Source organism: Neopsephotus bourkii, unplaced genomic scaffold, assembly GCF_033783945.1.
Source record: "Neopsephotus bourkii isolate Nb327-2 ecotype Australia unplaced genomic scaffold, CSIRO-AGI_Nbou_v1 NB_1825, whole genome shotgun sequence".
Lineage (NCBI taxonomy): Eukaryota > Metazoa > Chordata > Aves > Psittaciformes > Psittacidae > Neopsephotus > Neopsephotus bourkii.
This window is the reverse complement of record NW_026902298.1, coordinates 11,550,569-11,573,656: the sequence shown is the minus strand read 5'-3', so window position 1 is coordinate 11,573,656 and position 23,088 is coordinate 11,550,569. Positions and strand designations below refer to the sequence as shown.

Sequence of the window (23,088 nt, the reverse complement as noted above, 5' to 3'; positions counted from 1 at the left end):
GGCCACCATTAACCCATGGCACTGAGGGCCTTGTGTAAATGGTTTGTGAACATTTCCAGGGACGGTGATTGCACCACTGCCCCGGGCAGCCTGTCCCCAGTGCCTGAGCACCCTTTGGGGAAGAGATTGCTCCTAATCTCCAGTTTAAACTCCTCCATGCCCAGTTTAAGGCTGTTTTCTCTTGTCCTATCACTCGTTACTTGAGAGACCAGCCACCTCTTTCCTCTATCCAAAGAGACTGCAATACACACAGCACCTTCTCCCTTTGGAGACTATCAAGAGAAGCAGCTTTGGTTTCCAATAGCACCCCCAGTCCAGGGGTTACCCCATTGCACCGGTGACCCCTTTGCCTGAGCAGAGCCCAGCTCAGCAGAGCTGCTCCTCGTGGGACATGGGGGGTAACACAGACATGAATAACTGGAAACAGCAGGATGGGAGAGCTGGTGTAGAGTGGGGAGAGGTGGTATTGACCAAGCACACCCCACAGTCCGGAGCACAGGAGTGAAAGCCTGCTGTGGAGGCCCAGCACTGCCAGGTCAATGGTGGAGGTCCGCCTGGTGCCATACATATTCATTGCCAATTAGCCCAATTTACATCTAGCTAACTATACATGGTAGTGCCTGAGTGATCACCAGCCTGGAGACACAGCCACAGCAGCTCCTGTTTGAAGAACAGTGTCTGCTTTTGGTTTCAGACTCAAACCCCAAACCAGTCTGACCAGCTGGAACCCAGTTTCAGTTACACCCTGCCTTGCTCTCTGGGTGACTTGGTGTGTAATGAGCTCACTCCCAGCACACCTCACCTCCTAGCTGCCTCCCTGTATCCACACACATTGCATCCCCCTCTCCCAGCCCTCCCCAAGCCATGGGACAGCTGCTGCTGCTGCATTAACAGCGCAGTGCTGTGCCCTGAGCTACCGCAGTCTGTGCAGATGAAAGGGTGCGAGATAGCAGGCATGGGAACGGTACCTGCCCCCTGTGCGGGTCATTGCTTCTCAGACACCACTCCCAAGTCAGATAAAACAAACAATTCGTTTTTATTAGCAGAGTGAGCGCACAAAAACATAAATCAAGATGTCAGGTTTACCGCATAGGCCATGACAGGCTGTGGGAAAAACAGAGAGATGGAAGAAACGATACGAGAGAGACCATGAAAAGCCATGGAGGAATCAGACCAGCCCCAGGGACACTGATGCAGATGCCCATGACGGGGAGAAGCATGCAGTCAGATTGCAGCAGGCTGGGGCAGGGGTTTCTTCCCTTCCAGCCCAGGCACTGGCCCCATGAGGCAGCTCTCCTGAAGCTGCACCTGAGCATGCCCTGAGCTGGGCACGGCTACACCAGAGCCTTCCAGAGCCACTGTGCCCTCAGCCCTGAAAGGGTCCAAGCATTTAAAGTCTATACATAGATTTATGCTTCTTACACACATACATGTGCACACACATGCAAATACACCCCCCCCCCCCCCCCCCCCCAGTTCCCATTCTTTTCCCAGAATGAGTTTTCCAAGAGCAGCAGGCACTGGAAGTTTGGGGATTGATGCCAACTTCAGAGCTGATAAAGCGTACCAGGTACTTCAGAAATAGCAGCTTCTGCTCCCAGCAGACGTCCTCAGCTCCTAGAGGTACAAGCCTGAACCATAGGTGTACACCAGTCAGTACAGATATGGGAAGCACCTCACTGCAAACAGCCAAGGGGGAATATATGGACCTTGCCAAAGTGTATGTTGCCATGGGGCCAGGGATGAGCTCTGGACCTCCTGGGGCTGGGCTCATCTTGCACCAGGAGGAACAGGCCAGCAGGAGCAAGGAAGCTTGGGGACATCAGCTGGGTATCCAGCCCACTTCTGTGCTCTGGGAGATGCCAGGGAGCCGGGTCTGGATATATGCTTGGACGAGAGCACTGTAAAATCAAAGCTGCCTCACAGATGCAACTGTGAGGGAGCTGGGTCCTTCCACCTTCCTCTTGCCACCAGCAGGAAAAGTAGGGACATTCCTTTTCTTTCATTTGAGAATAAATAGCTATTTTCTCAATGTGTTTGGGTTCAGAGTGAACAGTGGAAAAGCAAACAGAGCGAATCACAGAGAGAAAATAGTGGACATGTACTATACACAGCAGGCTGTAACATGGCAGCCAGGCATAAAAAACTCTAGGTGTGCTTTTCTGTTAAAAAGCAAAGCCTAGGGATTAAAGCAGGTATTTCTGCTTCCTTCCATCTCAAAACCAGGAACCACTGGAGAGTGTCACAGAGCCCCTGGAACAGATCTGAACGGTTACATGCATCTCACAGCCAGTGAAAGGCTCACCATGACCCTAGGAGGGCTGCTGGGAGGCAGGGCCACCTTGCAAAGGACTGGGGGAAAGGGAGGAAAGCAAGAGATTGTGTGCAAGAAATTGGCACTGCAAACAAAACCTTGGTAGCTCTGGTGAGTTTTCACTATTCACCAGTGCAAAGGCTCCTCAGATCCAGTCCCAGGGTCCTTCAGTAAGTTGAGTGGAGTTGTGCTCCAGGTTTGAGCAGGAAGTAAGATGTAATTCAGAGTTTCACTGGATTGTTTGAGGTTAGGAAGGGACAGACATCACAGAGCATCAAAATGCTCCCAGATCCCCACTTTCCAGAGCAGCCATTTAGCCAACACAATCACAAACACTAGTACTGCCAAATCATGGCTAGACCTTGGCCTGACAAATGTCTTCAAAGGGAAAACGTCCTTCAGGCGCTGGCCCGTGTCTTAAAACAGAACTCCAGAAGTTCTGGGGAGTGCCCCATTACTGGGCTGGAGGGGGAGAGGCTGTAGGTCAGACTGGTTTGGTGGCACTGCTGTAAAACAGACGCTCAGTGTCCTCTGTGGTGGAGAGGGTGGAGTTGGTAGCAGTAGATGGCTGATGCCGGCCGCTGTTCTTCCTTTTCTTCAGGAAGAAATAGCCAATGATGGCCAGGACCACCATGATGCAGATCCCGAGGAGCACAGCAATCACTACCTCAAAAGCACCTGTGGGGTTACACAAACACGTTAGAAGGGCTGCTCGATGCAGCAGGAGTGGTCAGAAAGAAGAAAGCACAAAAGCCACTGCAAAAGATGTGCTGGCAGAGAAGAGGTGGACAATAGCTGGCCTGACAGCAGGGTGGTCATTGCTCAACAGGGCAAAGAAGAAAGACAACAACCACACAGCATAAGGGTATGGCCAAGGTATAGCCAGCCTGTCTCTCCCAAATTACGGTTCCCATCATTTCCCAGATGCAACACGCCCTCTAAAGGCTATTCAGTGACTTCGACAGAGTATCAAGCCCTTCCAAAACGCTGGCTTTGCTTTGTATGTCAACAGGGAGGCCACCAAGGGGTTGCAGAAATCATCTCCTGGTTGGGATAAGGCTGTGAGAGTGAGCTGTGGTGGACAGGCTGTTTGTGGGAAAGAGTTTGTAGCAGTGCTGTGAGCATTTGTTCTTTTACAACCAACCAAACTCCTGCATCATCAGTGGAGACTGTCAAACATGATGCATTTGAGAGCTGGTGTGAATTTGAAGACTAAATCAAACTCTAGGGTTGAAGAACAAAACTGTACGTTTTCAGGAGGTCTCTACTGCAGAAAGAGGCCTTACAGCTCTGTGGGGAAAGGACACAAACCTTAATGTGATATTCTTTTAAGAACTTGTACTTAAATAGCTTTGGTGTTCTTTACAACTGTAAAGAACAATTGCAGGGAAGTTATATAGGGTCATCGGATTTCCAACATTATTCCCATACCCACTGGTCCTTTTTTTGCAGAAATCAGTGGTCCTGAGGTGAACTTGGCCCTTAGGAAGAATTCTACTTGCACTTTTTGATGTTCAACTGTGGAACATCCATGTAAGTTGATGGAAGGAGAATCAGGAGCTTCTGATAGGAGCTACTGAGTCACAGACAAAGGAGAAGTTGGACCACAGACGCACAGTACACAGAAGCATCTCTTGCCACTGCTGGCATCCCACACATCCCACATTGCTTCCTCAGCTTCAAAAGGGGGGTTGGGACAGAAGGCTGTCATTTGTAAGGAAAGATCAAACATTTTTCAGAACAGGATAAAAGCAACAAGCAAGATCTGTAGGAAAAAATGTTACTCACTTAAGAGACTGCTTTGGGCCTCAAATGACTCCCATCTCCGGCCAATCACATCTGCTTCTGAATTGGGAGCAGACAGGGGGAAAAAGATTTTACAAAGAAGGTTGGGAACAAGGGATAAGACAGTTTCTGAGGAACGTATTTCCAGTGCTCTGAAAAGACTGAATGCATACAGCACCCCTCTTGACAGCCATGGTACTGAGCTCTCAGGGCAAGCTGTGAGGCACAGCGTAGCTGTAGAAAAGCAGCAAGAGTTTGCCTCCTGACAGGTCCAGTCTGGCAGAATTCCTCCTGTTTCAGCTGTTGGCCTCCACAGCCACACATACAAAGCTGATAGCGTCAACTTTTCCCTCTTGTTCGTTTAAAACTTCAGTCTAATATGTGTCATTGAGGATTTTCTTGATTTCTTGCCTCCCACTTGGGGAGAACTGGAGCCAAGCTAGAAAGTTAGTCTTTCTAGAGAGGCCATACCTTATCTCTGGTTAGTTTTGTCATCCTCTTCTGTCCCTTTTTCAACATCAACATCCAGAATGTTTTCCAGCTCTGAGAAATGACAGGCTGCATTGCAGAAACATGCTGTAGATACACAGTATTTACACAAGCCATCAGTCACACTGAAGAATGCTGTGATGGATGGCCAGGGTTTGTGAGCAGAGCTGCTTTGACTGAAAGCTCCTAAATCACTGCCTCTTTTGGGACCACAGAATTTAATCTGGAGTGATTTTCATAATTTCATCAGTAAAACTAGCCTTCACTATGTCTGCTTACTTGTGATGCCTGAACATGATTTCATGCACTCGTCCTCCTTTTCAAAGTTGTTGCTGTTGCCTCCACAGCCCCCATAGGTGAAGGGGTCACATTTCTCAGAGAACGGGTTGTAGTACCAGCGAGGGATGCTCTCAGTGCACTGTCCAGTATCAGGCAACTCCACACAGTGACCTGGCAAAGCAAAGGAGATGTGCTCTAGCCCAAGTGGAGTAGCAACATCTTCTGTTCACAACAGAAGAGTACAAGCACCGTGGCAGAGGAAATCTATGGCCAGAACAGAGGATCTCAGGTCCCCACTGCCCAGTTACCAGCTGCTCAATCTGGCATTGCCACAGTGAGATGCCATCTGCCCATAAACCCAGCTAGCAGGGAGGAACATCAGAGGAACAGTGTGCAGTTGTGCTGGACCTTGGATTCAGCCTCCTGCAGGAATGATCTGTCCTCTTTGGGAGGCAGAAGGGAAGAAGAAGAGCCTGGACACACAGAAACCACAGTTCATCTCAGGTCTCTGCACTTGGGATATACTCTTTTAGCCCAGTGACAGTACCACTGTTTACACTGGTACAAACAAGACAAAGATACGGGACTGAGCACAAGCGTATGATTACTTGTATTATGCCATTATTGGTATTATGCCATTGCTGCGTCACTCACACTGCTTTGGTTTGTGCTATTTCTAAAACCAGCCATTTTTGGAATTATACAAGGAAGCAGTTTTACCATGAAACAACAGACTGAAGAAGAAAACAAAAGCTGGTAGATGTCAGCCTAGGTGCTCTGGAAGGGACGTACCTTGCTGGTGTGTGACATTGATTTTCTGTAGTCTGTTGAACTCACGAGCATCTGCAAGAGCAACATTTCATGTTAAAACTTCTGCCACCAGCTGAATGCAAAAGAAAAGCTTCTGTCCATGCAGACATGAGCAGACAGGGTTTTCCTGCACATTCCACTATCACAAGCCAGGGAAAGAGAGAGATTATTTCTCTCAAAGTTGTGAGAGGAACATGGGAAAAATAAAATAATGAGAAACTATTCCCAGTATCCATTCCACAAATACAGAGACAGAACTAAGGAAAACAAAAGCTGCTTTCTTATTATTTTTCCATCAAAAAGTATGGGGAAACTGCATCACTCCAGAAGTGCGAAAGAGCACAAGTGTAGGATATGAGAGGGCAAGAGGGATGAATTGTAAGCTTGCAACCTAGAAAGGCAACAGGACACCCACATATAGGAAAGAGACTAGGGGAACTCCATCAGAAGAGAAGGAAGGAGGGACTATGGACTTGGGCAGCTTACCACTGTGCATTTACATTAGCATAACATGAGGATGTTAAGGGCACTGTGACACTGGACAGACTGGGAGAAATCATGGTTTCATTTCCCAACTCCCAGCTCTATGAGAGCAGGTAAGGTCATTCGGTGAGAAAAATATGGGAAGAGGTGAGGAGAACAGGCTCTGAAGTCTTACAGACAGGTGCAGAGAAGAGTTGGAAAGTATTTAAGAGGCAGGAAACATCCCAGAGGGAAGATCAGCTCTTGCAGTCAGCAGAGATACAGGAGACAGCAGAATCTGCAAATGCAACACCACAGGAAGAGATAATGCAGGGTCAGCAGATAAGAACAGAAGGCACCAAAAAGCATTGAGTCAACACCTGTAAGTCAATGTAACTTACACTGCTCTCATCCGCAGGCAGATACCAAGTAGTCTAAGACAGAATTTGAAGTACTTACATCGTTCACAATACATCTCATCTGATCCATCAGCACAGTCAAGAGTTTCATCACACTCCAGATAAGCATCAATGCAGCAACCATCTTTGCATCTGAAGAATGGGGGTTGACACTTCCCATTGCACACTGCATCAGAAACAGTTCAGACAGAGTATTAAAATCCTCCCTGCCACACAGATGCTTTATGAAGGACTTAAAAGCTGTTGATAGGGCTGGCAAACAAGAAAAGACAGATGGGTTAAGTTCTGGTTTCAGTGCCACCCTGAGCATAAATGAACCATTGCTCTGAGAACAGTGATGCTTCCGCTCAGAAAAGAAGTACACAGAAAGTGGAAGCAAGAATGAGCTACTCAAGAAGAATACAGAGACACTGCCCAAAAGAATATGAAGACACTGCCCATGCATGGGGGATTAAATTAGGAAAACCAAACTGAAACCTGCACACTGGGCTGCAGGAACCGATGGAGTTACTCCCCTTTGCTCCAGGGGTGGTCCCAAATGCTGAGTACTGTGCCCAGTTCCAAGCCTCCCAGTGCACAGAAAACATTGGCGTACTCAAGTGAATCCAGTAGACTCAGCAAGGGGCTGGAGCACAAGACCTAGTGTGAGGTTTTGGAACAGACAAGAGACAGACTCGTTTTGGAGGTGCACAGTAATAGGATAAGCAGCAACAGATACAAGTTGCGACAAGAGAAAATGATTCAATATGAGAGTAAAGTTATGACAAAGATCAAACAAAAATCTCCTTTATCAGATACCCAGAACTGGACTGGATGCAGTCCTGAGCAACCCAATGTGACTCAACGCTGACCCTGCTTTGAGTAGTGGGTTGGACCAGATGACCTCCAGAGGTAATCCCCAACCTGAATTATCCTATGGCATGAAAGTGAAAGGCGTAGTGAAGACATGAGTCTCCAGTGTCTCCCTTTCCACACTGAGTGAGTGCTAATCAAAAGCCACAGGAATGGACGTGAAACACCCAGCCTGAGCTCACAGCAGGATTACACAGCGGTACGGGAGGCTCACCTGGCTGCTGTCGCCCACCAACAGAACCTGAGAGACAAGGGAAAAAATAGAACAGATTTACCACCACACCCTTTTGTCAGCTCAAGATCAGCTTCATACTGCCCTCATATCTCATCTAAGAAGTGCTTATATTCTGGAAGCAAGCCCTGTAGAGGTTTTGGAGGGGAAATATGGATGCCCAAAACCTGGAGACCCCAGTGAGTAGTACCCACATGAGACAGGCCTGGAGGAACAGGGCAACTTCCCACCACAAGCTAGACCATTCCCAAATGGGAGTGAAGCACTTCTGGCTCCTCCACTGTACATTTCTACCCTGTGAATTTAGGTTTCAGATGTGACATGAAGATTTGGTGAGTATTTCTGCAGCCAGAGATACACCAGGGACAGTGACCAGGGAAGCAGTGCTCCAGGAGCTGGGTCAGATACATCACCAGTGACCCCATTCATAATTAGCCAGGTCTCCTCAGCTCCCTGGGCTCTAAGTAGCTGCCAGCCAGGAAGCTGCAGTACCTGCCTCTGGAGTCATCCCAATCCTATGGGAAAGAGGGAACTGATTTCTGAAGAAGACTCACCTCTAACATTCTTGCAGGCGAGTTGACACTCCTCTTCCCTTAAATAGTTATTCTTGTTGGGCTTGCAGCCACCAAAAATGAACTCCTCACACTGCTGAAGGCTCGGGTTGTAAAACCAGCGTGGAAAAGATCCCCGGCACCAACCCACCTTCTTAGGAGTCAAACAGTGCTCTATGATAAAGTCAACACAAAAGGCTCTGGTTAGCTGGCTTTGCCTTCACATCTGCAAAGGAGAAACTCCTCCAAAGGCCCTTCTGAAAGAGTTATAAAGTCCTGAGCAGCGTGGAGAAGGTGAGCAGGGAATCCTGGCATATATTTTCTTATATGGAAGGCAGGGTCAAAAAATCAAATTAGAAGGTGCCACATCCATAAAACAAAAGGAGCTGCTTTTCCACACAACACATAGTTAAGCTTCAGGATGTTGCTGTTGTGCAAAGATTACACATGGTCAAAAAGGGCTATTAAACACAAAGACACCACCTTCTGCTTAAAAAAATCTCCCAGCTACAAATTCCTTGGCACTAGCCAAGCATAGGAAGGATTACTGATAGCATGCTATGTTCTTGTACCCCTTCCAGAGTATCAGCCTCTGGTGACTGTTGAATGCAGTGTACTGGATTCTGGACAGACCATTAGTGCCACTTGACATGGCTGTTCTTGTATTTTTATGGTATCTGTAGTAGGAGCAGAAATTTCCTGCTTAGCTACTGATCAACCATTTGTCCAAGAACTCTGTGATCCTAATGCACTTGTGATGCTGAACATTTTGGTCATTAAAACCAGCCATTAATAAAGAAAGTCAGGGACGCTTTGAATGTCAAGCAGGCAGCTCCACCTATCCTGCAGCTTAAGGAAATTAGGGCTTTCACAGTGAAACCACGGAGTCAATAGGGCATTTCAGGTTCTCCTCTCTTACACCCTCAGCTGCACCCCAGGCTTCAGCCACTCTGGCGTCACCCAGCAGAGGGCATGACGTGCAGACAGGATGGGGTTGTTGTGGGCTCCCCTTCTGCAAGGGAATGCTAAAACCCTAAACCACTATGGATGTGGAGACCTTCCACTACTGGTCAGGTGCTGGCTGTTACTGGGAAAAGCTGACATGCAAGTCTAACCTCTTGGTTGTGCTCTTCTCCTATCTACTCCTCTGAGAAGAGCATCACCCAGGCTTGGGGACTCCATCTAGACATCCGTGGGCTTAAGCTCACCTTCAGTCTGCTCAGAATCCAGCACCATGATGGTGATGTTGGTGAAGTCTTGCTGTTGTGCAGTGTCTGTGACAGTAAGCTGGAAGACGTAAATCCCTGCCTGTAGGTTGGAGATTTCTACTTGATCGTCTTTGTGCTTCTGAGAATGGAAAAGAAAGGCTTATGCAGAAGAAGTACCTCTAATGAGGGACTGAGTGAAGCCACGCAAGGCCCGTGTTCCTGCATTAGGAAGAAAGCAGCTTGGCTACAAACCCCCAGGCAGATGTCTGGCATGAAACATGTCTCAGTGCTGTACAATCCCCCCAAATCCATGGGCTGGTACCCAGCTGGAACAGCAGTGAGGAAGAACACCACAGGTGTAAGTAGATATTTTATATTTGGGGGCATTGTGAAGACACAAGGGAAAATAAAAAATTTTGGAGAGGACTGAAATAGTTTTTATTTTACTTTTTAAGAAATAAAACTTATTATGAATCCTTTACTTAGCACATAGGGAATAAACCAGGTGTATCTAAGATATATACACTCTTTCATAGAATCATAGAATAGTTAGGGTCGGAAAGCACCTTAAGATCATGTAGTTCCAACCCCCCTGCCATGGGCAGGGACACCTCACACTAAACCATATCACCCAAGGCTCTGTCCAACCTGGCCTTGAACACTGCCAGGGATGGAGCATTCACAACCTCCCTGGGCAACCCATTCCAGTGCCTCACCACCCTTACAGTAAAGAACTTCTTCTTTATATCCAGTCTAAGTATATTTCATTTTAGAGATGGAAATGAGTGCACATTTTTGCCTGCTGAGAGGTTTCTAAAGGAGAGAGAATTATTTTTGTCAGAATAGAAAGCTGTGATATTACTGATACAAAGGCTGAACGGAGACCTCATAGCAGCCTTCCAGTATCTGAAGGGGGCCTATAGGGATGCTGAAGAGTGACTCTTCATTAGGGACTGTAGTGATAGGAGAAGGGGTAATGGGTTAAAACTTAAAACAGGGGAAGCTTAGATTGGATATAAGGAAGAAGTTCTTTACTGTGAGGGTCGTGAGGCACTGGAATGGGTTGTCCACGGAAGGTGTTAATGCTCCATCCCTGGCAGTGTTCAAGGCCAGGTTGGACAGAGCCTTGGGTGGCATGGTTTAGTGTGAGGTGTCCCTGCCCATGGCAGGGGGGTTGGAACTGAATGATCTTAAGGTCCTTTCCAACCCTAACTATTCTATGATATTTGCTAACAATATTGGGCCTCTATTTCCATGCTATCTACCTTTTTGTTTTTGTTTCAAGAGAACACAGTGCTGCATATGTATCATCTTAATGTAGTTAACAAAGAATAATACATGAGGACTCCTTTTTGGAGTTTGGTTTTGGTTTGTGTACCCTCACACAAGTTACTTCGGTTGCGATGGGGGAAGGGACAAGGAAAGGAGCACCTGCATGTTTGCAGAGTGCCCTCGGAGCCCTACAGCTAGTCACTGCATCTTCAAAATCAGTTGTGGGCCTGATGCATTCATTTGCTAATTCTTCGAAAAGGTGCCACAAGATCTCTGTATCAGCTCCAAGGCTTTCCAGGGCATTTCACACGAGTTTAACAGTAATCATTGGCTCTTCTAAAGCCACAGTTCACATTTAACATCTATCAGATAGGCAGTGTTCACACCTTGGAGATCTTGGAGCCAGTCAGGAGATGTGGCTTCTGCTCCAGCTCAGATACAATAGGAGGAGGAAACTATGATTTAAAGAGAGGCAAAGTCCAGGAAAAAACCCAGAACAGAAGTAGATCCTGAGGCTGGATTATTCAGACCCAGAGGAGTAGAAGCACCAGAGCAAAAGTAAGGGCAGGCCCCTCATTGAACTACAGGAGCTTGGGAGCAGAATCAGCTCTTGCACCAAAGCTGCTTCCCTCTTAAGTACTCCCACCCAGGAAGAGGAGGTGTTGCTAAGGAAGGTTTGAGATGGCATCCTGGTGCAGGGAGCCTGCAACCTGGTGAGGCCAAGAAATGCCATGTCCCCAGTGCGAGAGGCTGGGGTTAGCCACAAGGAGTGCTCCACAGCCTTTGGGAACAGGCTTATGGGTGGACTGTCTCAAAGAGGGAAGGACAAAGTGATCTCCAAGTCAGTGGCTGTGAGAGCCCAACCTAAAGCAGGTGACACTGAGCAAGCTGCTTGCTTCCTGCAGCTCCCTACCTTCATCTCCACGGAGGGGTCGCCGACGACCTGTTTCCATTCATAGCTCACTATCCCTCGGTCATCCGTGCTCTCTATGCCTCTCAGCATCACTGGCTCTCCTGGCTGTACCCTCATGTCCTTGGCAGTGCGAGCTATTGGAGGACGGTCATCTGCAGAAGAAAGGTAGAATAAGGCTTGAGTAAGAGGCTGAAGGGCCCCGTCCATATCTCCATTACAGGAAGACAAGGGGGGGGGATTCTTCTAGATTAAATCAATGCAGACTTCAACCACTGAAAGGAAAACACTTTCATACACCTGTACATGCAGCCTTAGCAAGCAACAGGCAATCGATACTGTTATTACTGCCTTCACTAATTTCATAATGCCACAACCCATTCTGGCAGTGCCTTTGAACCAGTTGGCTCCCTGGCCACTTCTGCCCATAGGAACCATTGTAAGAGGGTGTCCCCGTAGCTCCAGCCGTGGAGTTCTGTCTGTTGAACCACATCTTCGCAAAACAGCACAGGGCAATCTCCACCCTTCACTTAGGGAGATGACCTTATGTGAGTGTTGAAGAATGTGGAACTGATTTGCATCACTCCTGCCACCATCTCTAAGCATTGTGTTAGCATACCTAACCAAGGCTATGCAATGCAGGATTTGTATGGGAACTATCCCTCCACCACCTTATATTCCACCCCATTCTCTGACACACACGGCTTAAATGCCATGGCACACAAATGCCATTCATGAGATCATTATTTTTGTGCCATTCCATGGATTAGCTCACCAGCAGCTTCCACAATCCATAAACACGTTTCCAGACTGTAAAAGATGAAAACTGATCCCTGTCTGTGCCAGCATAACCAGCCTATCCAATGACACCATTAAGCCTGACTCATAACTGCTTTCAGCCTCAGTGCCTCTGATCACGGGCTTTCTGCAGAGCCCATAAAACTACACCTGGTAGAGCCTGTACCAAGTCCAAGATTCAATGTCCAGGTTCAACCTGAGTCTTTTGTAAAGGCATCGATTTATAAGCTAGATATAAATCACTCAACCAGTACACTGTTATATTGACTGTGACTGAGGAGGAGGATTAGTGCCCAAACCCCTTAGGAAACTACTCCATCAGGTAATTATTTTCACTGCTGTAGACTTGCTCCTAATTTCCTGTTTGAGTGTTTCTGGATTCAGGTATCAGCTGCTGACTCTGGCTACAGCCTCCTGAAGGGACCTTTAATATAGGGCATATATATAAATAAACATGACATTCAAAACAAGCTACTTTTTAGTTCCTTCACCACTAAACTCAGTAGGACTGAGGGCTTTGCAACATGTATTCCAGCTCAGTTATCACAAACCCACCCAGAACCTTCTGTTTTCTGGTATCTTTTACCAACTGAAGCCACATTCATTCCGCCATGGTCTTACAAATGCTGCTGCCACCAGGAAGTCACAGGGGAAACAAACCTTCCCTTGTTCACACATCTGAGCATTGTGCTCAGCCTGTTTGGCTACAGGATCAGGGAGGATTTGTGTGTGCCACCTTCTGACGTTCCCCCTGCAGTCTGCTCCTGTCCTATCACTTGTTACTTGGGAGAAGGGCCTGATCTCCACCTCACTCCAACCTCCTTTCAGGCAGTTGCAAGGAGTGGTGAGGTCCCCCCTGAGCCTTCTCTTCTCCACACCCCAGTGCCCTCAGCCATTCCCCATCACACTTGTGCTCCAGACCCTTCACCAGCTCCGCTGCCCTTCTCTGGACCCACTCCAGCACCTCAATGTCTCTCTTGTAGTGAGGGGCCCACAACTGGGCACAAACAGAACCTGAACAGAGAAGACAAGCAGAGATGCCCACCCTGGTGTCCTCTCACCTTTGGGTGAGGCACACCTCCCTACCACTCCTTCCTCAGGGCTGCATGCCACAGGGATGGGTCCTACCTCAGCCTGGCACAAAGGCTGCTGAAAGACACCCACCAGGGCCAAGGGAGCCCGACACCTCTTGGTTTTGACAGGGCCAGCAGAACAAATACATGGAGTTTTGTTCTGTTCACAAGTGGCCACACAGAACACTCACAGGCAAAGGCCAGGACTGAAGTTGGCAACACCTTCCAAATCAAACAGGGAAAAACAGCCCCATGAGCACCTTGTACACAGCACTACAGGCTCTGGAAAAGGGACACGTTCCTGCCATGGAGAAATGCTGCGTGGTCCCTGCCACCCAACTGCCAGGGTGAGCCCAGGAGGTGACTGCAATTGCACAAGGGCAAGACCAGTTCTTCAGTCACACAGGGGCTGATCATGAACTCCCAACTCCAAAGCATGTCTTCCCTTCCCATATTTAAACATGTACACTTATTGCAGACCAAGCACTTCTCCACAGGTCCATTCAGCTGCACTGGGTTGTGGACTGCAAAGCCTGGTTCTATACTCAATGAGTCAGCAACTTCTCCAGATCCCATCTCTGATGAGCCAAATTCCCTGAGCCTCCTCACCTCCAGAAGCAGCATTTGCGTATCTGTGGTGACTGCCAAGGAGGAAATCCCTCCAGGAATGAAGGACTTCAAGTCTCTGCCTTTTCTCCTCAGGACATCTGAAAGCTCAGTGGCTTTGGAGTATTTGTGCTACACTGACTGTACGAAGCCTTCAGTGGCAATGGGGCTGTTCTCCACCTGAGCCTCACAACTGAGTGCTGAGGCAGCAAACTGCTTGTGGAAGGGAGATTCTCCATTGTGTTTTGCTCTGAAAGCCTGTTTGAAAAAGGAAAGTTACCTTTGCTATAATGCTCTTTTGACTGTGGAAAGTTTCTGCTGTAAAACTCTGTGATTAAGAGGGAGATTAAAGCTTTACGATGCTGCTCTGTACTGCCTGCTTTTACTGTGGAACACATGCTCCTGGAGTCATGTCATTAAGTGACCACTTCCTCTTCCATTTATAAAATGCATTGGAAGGTGAAACTTCTTTACAATCCCGCAGAAAAGCTTGATAAAGTAAATCCAGAATGGTGAAAGCCACATCGATGTGGCTCACAGTGCATTCCTGCACCGTGAAATCCTGCAGCAGGAAGCCTTTGCTTTCAGTATGGAGATTTCTCTTTTAGAGCTCAGATGCCCTGGAGACAGATTCACAGAAAACCAGATCTCCTCCATTCCAAAGCTCATGCAGATGAACCCTGAGTACTTGAGGCTATAAAGCAATGCTTGAAAATACCTGAGAATGATTTGAGGTTGTCACCAGAAAGAGCTGGAAAGCTTTCTCATGGTCACCGAGGGGCCCACTGTTGTCTGCAGCACTGTGAAGCAAGGACCTCACTGGGCACAACAGCCACTGCTCAAAGCAGACAGGAGCAGAAATGAGGCCACCCGAATTCCAGCACCCATGAGACACACAACCTCAGAGATTCCAAGGGTCAGAAGCCAGCTGAGCCGGCCTGCTGCAAGAGGAGGTGGGCAGAGGCAGGAGAAGCAAAGGCTGAAGCTCTGCTCTTGTGATGCTCGCAGGGAAGTCATTCAGAAGTGAACAGCTTTCAGGGAGCGTTCATTCAAATCGTGCCCACCAACACTAGAAAACTCTCCATTGCAACAGGCAAAGGTAATAAGGGTGATGATGCTGCTGCGCTGTTAATTTGCCTGAGGAGGGGGAGAGGGAGGTGGGAACAAGGCAATGCAACAAACGAGAAAGAGAAATACAGGCTCCTTCCATAAGGATTCATTCTGGATGGGCAGCAAATACAGTCATGATAAAGCCATGCAGTTTTCTGACAACTCATGCAGAGCCGAGCAGCTCTTGGCTTCAGCTACTAGAGGTTTCTATAGCGGTTTGTAAGAGGTGCACATAGCAGGTCAACTTCACCTCTCCAAAACAGCACAGCATGACTGAATGGGTTGTGTTTTCAGCATAAGGCAACTTGTTGCTGCTGCCAGGCTCCTTCCATCCTTCCTCAGGGCATGGGAAACCAGTTTGATCTGCTTTAGTGGGCAGAGGGAAAGATTCTCCCACTAAATGGTCTCCATGCCATTCCCTGACAATTGGTTTGTTCCTCCGGTCTCCTTAAACAGCTCCAGAGATAAGATGTGAAGTATTCACAACAGGCGGCACTTCAGTGAATTCTGCATGCAAACAGGAATCTCCCTGCACGTGAATTCCACAGCTTCTCTGGGCACCCTGTGCCAGGGCCTCACCACCCTCACGGGGAAGAATTTGTTCCTAATATCTGATCTAAACCTACCCTGTTTCAGCTTAAACTGAATGTGCAGTTCCAACCTCTCCTGGCTACACATGGATGCTGGAGGATGAGCAGCTGGCTCAGGACTGAGCAGCACCAGACAAGGGGAAATCAGTGTTGGGACCTGTCTCAGCCCCAGCCAGGATCCAAGCACTGCTTGTTTTAGCTGCACTGTGCCTATAGAACAGGAAACATCATGGGACCAAGCATGAAGAGGGATGAGCTTCAAACCTGGGGAGTTCTCTTCATTAGGAACTGTAGTGATAGGACAAGGGGTGATGGGTTAAAACTTAAACAGGGGAAGTTTAGATTGGATATAAGGAAGAAGCTCTTTACTGTAAGGGTGGTGAGGCACTGGAATGGGTTGCCCAGGGAAACTGTGAATGCTCCATCCCTGGAGGTGTTCAAGGCCAGGTTGAACAGAGCCTTGGGTGACATGGTTTAGTGTGAGGTGTCCCTGCCCATGGCAGAGGGGTTGTAACTGGATGCTCTTTAGGTCCTTTCCAACCCAAACCATTCTATGTCCTATGGTAAGGCAGCAGCAGACACATCCTGAACACATCCCCAGTGCTTCCCATCTCCCACTCAAAAGCCCTGAATTCAGCAGGAGGAGGATGTCACCAAGCATTTCACAACCACCACAAAAGGCTCAGTTCAAGAAACGGACAAAGGTTCAGGGAGGTTATTTTCCAGCTTCACACCCAGAACTGGTTTGCCCAGACCAGAATAAGCTCGGGGTAGTTACTTAAACACCGGGCTCCATTATTACCAATAAAGTGCCTGGTGAGCCTGCCCCTCCCGAATGAGCCAGGCAGAAAACTCGCACCAAAGTTCAGGCTGGGGAATCATTTAAGAGGATGGTGCCTTTTAACAACAACATCAGAGACTTGGGGCTCTACGTTAGCTGGAACAGAGAAAGACACAGCCAAGCTGTCATCACCGGCTCATAAATGACTCAGAAGCTCTTGAGAGCTTCTCTAGAACACTGAAAAACCACTCAGAGGATGTGCAGAAGCCAGATTTCAGGTGCATTCATCGTTGCTTCTACCCCTAGGTTGGCCATAGCGGGTTAGAGCAAGGGTGTTTCTGTTCCTGTGTTCCATTGCCAGCAGTCCCACTGTGGAGCGAAAGCAAACGTACAGAGTGCATCCCCCTTCACACTGTCCCTGGTTTCAGCTACTTCTATCAGCTCCAGAAACACTCCAAATCTGCCCTGTTCAGCAGCCTGCAGCTGTGCTTTCTCTTTCAAGTGTCCTTCAGTCTCCTCCTGAACATATATAAACCTCCCAATTCAACAGGTCTGCTCCCTGTAGTAGTGAGGGTCTTGCAATGTGTGGCTCTCTTGTTTCATGTCACCCACTGGGGTCACTAAAGATATATTTCATCATTCACTAGAAAAAACATGCTTTTAATCCTCATTACTGCAGAGGACATCGCCACATGGACATAGCCTAAAGGCTCCTAGGACCCCAGAGAGCAGCATATAATGAAAGGGATGGATGATAGAGCAGGATATAAGCTTCCTGCAGACCTTTAGAGCCAGTCTCAAGGGGTTGACAGTAACTTAGGCTCCAGAGCAGCCACAGAGCTTTGCATTTTAACAGCGATACAGCACAACAGCAGGAAGATCAGACAGTTCTGTCTCCAGCCCAAAACCTGGCCCAAGACTTTTTTGCCTGTAAACATTTAGGAGGAAAACCTGACATTCCAAAACCAGTTTCCTTATTTCTTCAGGCACCCTCAAAAGGTCTGGAAGCAGAAGTGCCATACAGCTTCCTTATGCTGCTGAGTGGACACACTCGGTGGCCAAGAGGCTCCTTCATTTGGCCTCCTGCACCTTTGTGCCCTTTCCCTCTTCTAGGTGCCAGCCAGGCTCCCACCTTCCTGCCCATCCAGGCCCATTCCTCCTGCCCAGACCCAATTCCAGCATCATGCCCCAGGGGCTTGGGGTTTGGATCTTTTTGTTTGGATCTGAATCAAAATCAAGGCCAGCATTCTGAAGTTCTCAGCTGCTGTAGGAAGGAGGTCCCAATTCATGGGGTCTGATTTGGCCCTTGTTATTATTTGCTATTTCTCCAGTAAAATAAACCTTTTGCATCTCTGGATTAATGAACTAATTATCCTCTATCTCTTTTCCTACCAGCCCTTTGATGTCATTCAGGGTGATTCAGAAAGCTTTGGGTATCAAAGACAATGCCCAAGAATTTCAGGAGAGGAGGGAAGCCCATTTCCCATCGAAGCACAGTATGAACACTGCAGCAAGCTTCCTAGTGTCTGTTACTGCAGCCTGGCACCCTTCACCCTCCGAGAGTGCCAACACAGGGTGTAGAAGGGACCAAGCCCTTCCTACACCCACAGCTATCATGGCATGTGAGCAAAGGGTACACCTGCCTTGCAGAGTATCCCCAGCAGCATTTCTGGTATGTTTCCCACTTCTCACTCATACGCCTTCCAGGGTTTTCCAGCTCCACCACTGTCATCCCAGCATCTGTGAAAGCAGCATTATGGGGATGGTTCTCAAGGCAGCATCGGCTGTCAGCGGCTGGGATGCTCCAGGTAGGTGCCATGGATTGGGGAATACAGCACTGCTGGTGGCACGTGGAGCACAGTGAACCAGGGACACTTCTAGGATCCCCACACATGCCATGCCAGGCCCTGGGACCAGCCAAGGGAGAAGCGGGTTGCAGTCTCCTGGTACAAGGTGCTGGTCCACAGAGATGAAGAGGCTGAATTGCTCAACACTACACTGTATTCTGATCTAATCTTGTGAAATCAGGATGTACTGGGGATGATGCATTCCTTTTTCCTCCTACAACAAAGCATGTAGAAATGCAAGCAGCTGCCAGCATGCCACCTCCAGTCCTGGCAATGTGGGCTTTACTTCCTCACGTGGAAAGGATTTTAAGCCTGCACTGAAGACACAGAACTACTGCAACTGTGAGGGAGAGATTTACTAGAAGGCCCTAAAATCTGGTGGGAAGCAACTAGGAGAGAGAGAGAGGACAAAAGGATACCTCTGCCACATCCCTCTTCAAACCAGTGACACCCAAGGGTGGCTCCATAGGAGCCAAAAGCCCCGCACTGCTACTCAGGATGGACAAAGTGGTCAGTGTGGAGTTTGGTGCCACTGCACGCCTCCAAGGCTCACACGCTGGCATGTCCCAGCAGAAGATCAAAGACCTATTCAGCTCATGCCATAGAGCCCAAACCCATGTGTCCACTCCCCTAGTCGTCATCACAGATCCCTTCCCCACCAAGGCTGGGCTGGGAAGGGGTATGAGGAGGTATACATATCCCCTGATACACCCATACAGCCCAGATACATACCCAGATATACCCATACAGCCCTGCCCAAGCATCAACATACAATAAACTGGGTATGGCTGGCAAAGTCCCAGCCACACCAGAGACACCCCAGCCTTGCTATGCTTCCTCTGAAACATGGAAGAAGGGGGCAAAAAGAGGACTTGCCGTGGTTTCAGGGTTTCTGAACACACCGCATTGCTTTGGAGACAGCCAGCTCCGCATCAGCTTGTTTTCCGCCTGGTTTTGTGGGTCTGCGTGCAGGGAACCAGAAGGGAAGAGAAACCCACCTCCAAATGGGAAGTTTCCTATCAGCCTCCCCCAGCAGCAAACCCCAGCCTCAACAAGCAGCGATACGGAGACACCTCCCCATCAGGCTGCCGCTCACCGCGCTGAGGCTGTGGCTAAAGGAGAGGTAAGTGGCTCGCGTCCTGCCTCCAGCCCCTGAGCAATTACGGGGTTAAGGCAGCCCTTTAAAACGCGGGGATGTGTGGATTTTGAGAGGATTTCCCTTTCCAGCCTCCAAGGCCTGGTGGGAGGGAGAAGGGAAACAACTCGTTTTTATCTACGAGTATCAAAACCCAGCTTGCATTCGGTAAAGAATCACTTCACCCGCTTCAAACAGGTAAAAGGAGAATTCCCTCTCCATTCACTAATAGGTAAACTGAGGCACAGCTCTTAATTAGGGAAAACTTCTATGGCAGAAGACCACAGAAACAGATCATTTCCTATACAGAAACCCCATCTTTAACACTGCTTTATCCTTTAGCAGCACAAATGACAGTTGGAGGCGCTGGCACCAGTGGCCATTAACGCTTTTCCAGCCCCGGTTTGCACATCCATTAGGGACACCTTACCGTTCGACCTGTGATCCTGCATTGCCAGGTAGGAATCGTACACGTCCTTCCTCAGGAAGTTGAGGAAGCCGATCTTCCTGGCAAACCTGCACACAAAAGCCTGCTCGTAGAGGCAGTTGAGGAGGAAGCAGCCCCGGATGTGGTCTTCCTCAGTGCCCGGGTCCTGCTCCACAAGAGCCAGGTTACAAGCAGGATCCCTGCAGCAGGCTCTTATGCAGTCCCTCCTCCGGCGGGCCATGGGGGAAGACAGGAAGGTGGCTCCATTCTGGACAGAGGCGTCTGTATCCAGCACCAAATCCGTCATTCCTGCCCTGAAGTCCTCCAGGCACGTTTCACCGAAGGGTTTTCCCTCCTGCCCTTCTCCATAGTCCACCGCCAGCACCAAGCAGACCCAGAGCACAAAGTGCGGACCTGGGCTCCCTTTGGCCATCTTGGCGCCCCGATCCTCAGCACCTTGAGGCCTTAATCCCTTCCTGAAAGAAGGGAGAAGAGAGATGACGCTGAGCGGGACGGTGTCCAGATGCGGGGCTAATGCGTCCCCCCACCCAGCAACACATCCCCAGGTACAGGCTCTCAGTCCCCTACCTGGGCTCCGATGCTGGGAGCGGGGTGTCCGCCTCGTCCCCCCTGTGCCTCACCCCTCAGGTGTGCTCTCGGCTGCATCCAGAGCAGACAAAGGCCCGGGGAGCGCAGGAAGTGAAAACCAACTCCCCGGGAGAGGGGGAAAAACCAAGGCACTCCCCTGCGAGCTGAGTGGCGTAAGAGGAAGGGGAGGAGAGCGGGGCTGATACCGGCTTCCACTGTGTGAAGGGAGCGCAGGATTCCTCCTATGGGAAGCAAGCGCACGCAGGTGTAGGCACCCACTCGGGATGAGCATCCCACCGGCCGTATCGCCTGGCTGCATCCCCGTGTTCAGGGTGCACCCAAAGCTGGGGAGTCCGCCTCCAGCAGTGGCACTCACGTTCCAGCTGCGTCTCTGCTGTGAGAGCTTTTGTGCTCGTTGAAACCATGGATCAATCCCCTGCTCTTCGGACACACGATTCCTTTGGAGTGGAAGCACTTGGTAGCATGCCCAGGGGCTGCCCTGCCACCGCAGCAGTGAAAACAGGAGCCACCCGCAGCTGGTGGGCAACATTTGACTTCATGTCATACAGATCAGTTGTGGTCTGTTGGTAGTGCCCTGCTGCCTGCCATAACGTCCATGTATTTTCTCCTTTCCTGCTTCTACTCGCAGGTTCATGCTCAAATTAACAGTTCAACAGACACAGCAGTGTTGTCCACCCCCGTCTGACTGTAAACAGCCCTACAGCCCCTGGATAAACTTCTTATCCCTCTGCCGTAGTCCTTAGGAAGGCAGGGAGTGCTTGTAATGTGCTTGGACACTATTTGTAATGAAATATGGCATCATTTAAAGCAACAGCAGTGAATGTGAGGTGGTTTCATGTGGTGTGTCTTTGAAAAGAGATGGTGAGCAGCAGCTCTGCATCAAACAGCGGCAGCTTTGCTCTTTTGGGGACCATTCTGATGTCCAGCATTTCAGTTCTTGCTGATAATCCAGCCTTGTGTATCCTGATGGGATTTATTGAGAGCCCTTAGAGACATGTTTCCTTCTCCTGGCTGTCACAGACAAACACTATGGGAACATAGTGTTATGGGAATATTATTTTTCAGTACCTCTCATGATTTTCTATGGCCTGACATCGTGATTGCTCTTAGGAAAAGGGAATGGCTTTGATCAGGCTATGGAGGGGTATGAAAAATAAACCATGAAAATAGATGGTAGAGCAGTAGGAAACATGCATAACAGCGGAGCAGAGCCACAGCTCTTTCCCTTATTGGCCCTATGAATCTTGGTCAGAAGAAGCAGGAGTGTTTCGCACTCCCCATTCAGACCCTGTCTGTAACCCAGGGCAGACTACCCTGCACAGCTTCTAAATACACGAAGGCTGCCTCCTCCTTCCATTCTGCGCTGTCCGAGGCACTCTGCTGGGGGCTCTCTCTTGTGTCGAACCTGGGAGAGAGCTTTTCCTGGATCAGTATTTCAAGCCTTTGGTCTGGAGGCTCAGTGCAGTTTCCCAGCACAGGACCGCGGTGCCCAGGGAGCTGCTGGCCTCATCCCCTTTGCTTGGATATGCACACTGAACAGTCTGGCTTGGTATTTTTGTCCAGCTGGCAGTGACCCAGTTTGCCTCCGCAGTTGTCTTGCGTTGCAAAACCTCTGTCAAGGGTTTCCTGCAAACCTGAAGGACGTGATGTCTCCTCTGCTTGTGCTGGGTAACTCCTCCAAGGCAGAGCTGGGATGACTCCTTGATTGGCATCTCTGGCCCTTGCTTTGGTTTGTTTATGAAGGGGTAAGTCCTTCATAAGCTGACCAAGCCTGTCCTTTAGAGTGGGGGGGTCAATAGTATTTGCCCTCAGCAGGAGGCTGTGCTGATGTCCTGCTGCAAGGTTTTCTGCTGCTCACCATAAACGCATTTATAGTTACTTCATGTTCAGTTTCATTGTGCAGTCTTGTCCCTTCATCTCAAACGTCTCTCCTTTTGTCATCTTCAGCTGTATTTATTTCAGTGAAATCATACCCTAACTCAGTGTGCTAGGGCAAGCAAGTCAGGATCTTTCAATCACTTCTTCTATGGTAGAGTCTCCACTTCCCCTCTGTTATCCTAATGGCCTTTATTTTCTTACATTTTCCAGTTCCAAGTATTAATTATGTGTTACAGAATTGCATGCCACAGTCTAAAGAATGGATCACCATTGCCATGTGTTTCTTCTTCTCTCTGCTGAAAGTTGCTGAATAGATCTTGGGATCATACTAGTATCATTCATAGGCTCACTGCAGAGTCATCTCACAATGTGATAAAACAGAATGGATGTTGGTCTTATTCTCTCTGCCATTTTCAGCTGAGTCCCAGCTAAATATTCTGTGACAATTCCCTAAGTATGTGATTTTACTTCTTCTATTCTCTATAAATTGGTCCCATTTTTTTCTGCTTCGCAGATGGGTCTGGCTTATTTATTGACCTTTAAGATCACAGCTTTGGTCCTCCACTGCAGCAGGGATGCATCCCGCCTCTGTGCCAGTAGCACAGTGCCCACATATGTCCAGTTTCTTCTGGAGAGGTCCAGTAATTAAGA

At 48.8% G+C, this 23,088-nt stretch overlaps 1 protein-coding gene across 1 annotated transcript; it reads right to left on the bottom strand.

Annotated features, from left to right (window-relative positions):
* Nucleotides 1-1,012: 1,012 nt before the first annotated feature.
* On the bottom strand, nucleotides 1,013-20,618 carry SPINT1 (serine peptidase inhibitor, Kunitz type 1). Its single transcript, XM_061343448.1, has 10 exons — nucleotides 19,954-20,618; nucleotides 11,587-11,738; nucleotides 9,402-9,540; nucleotides 8,197-8,367; nucleotides 7,625-7,651; nucleotides 6,599-6,724; nucleotides 5,660-5,710; nucleotides 4,868-5,038; nucleotides 4,103-4,159; nucleotides 1,013-2,992 (listed from the first exon to the last, which is right to left on the bottom strand). Exons 1-10 carry the CDS (start codon nucleotides 20,381-20,383, stop codon nucleotides 2,799-2,801), a joined length of 1,518 nt encoding a protein of 505 aa, XP_061199432.1. The 5' UTR covers nucleotides 20,384-20,618; the 3' UTR covers nucleotides 1,013-2,798.
* Nucleotides 20,619-23,088: the final 2,470 nt, after the last annotated feature.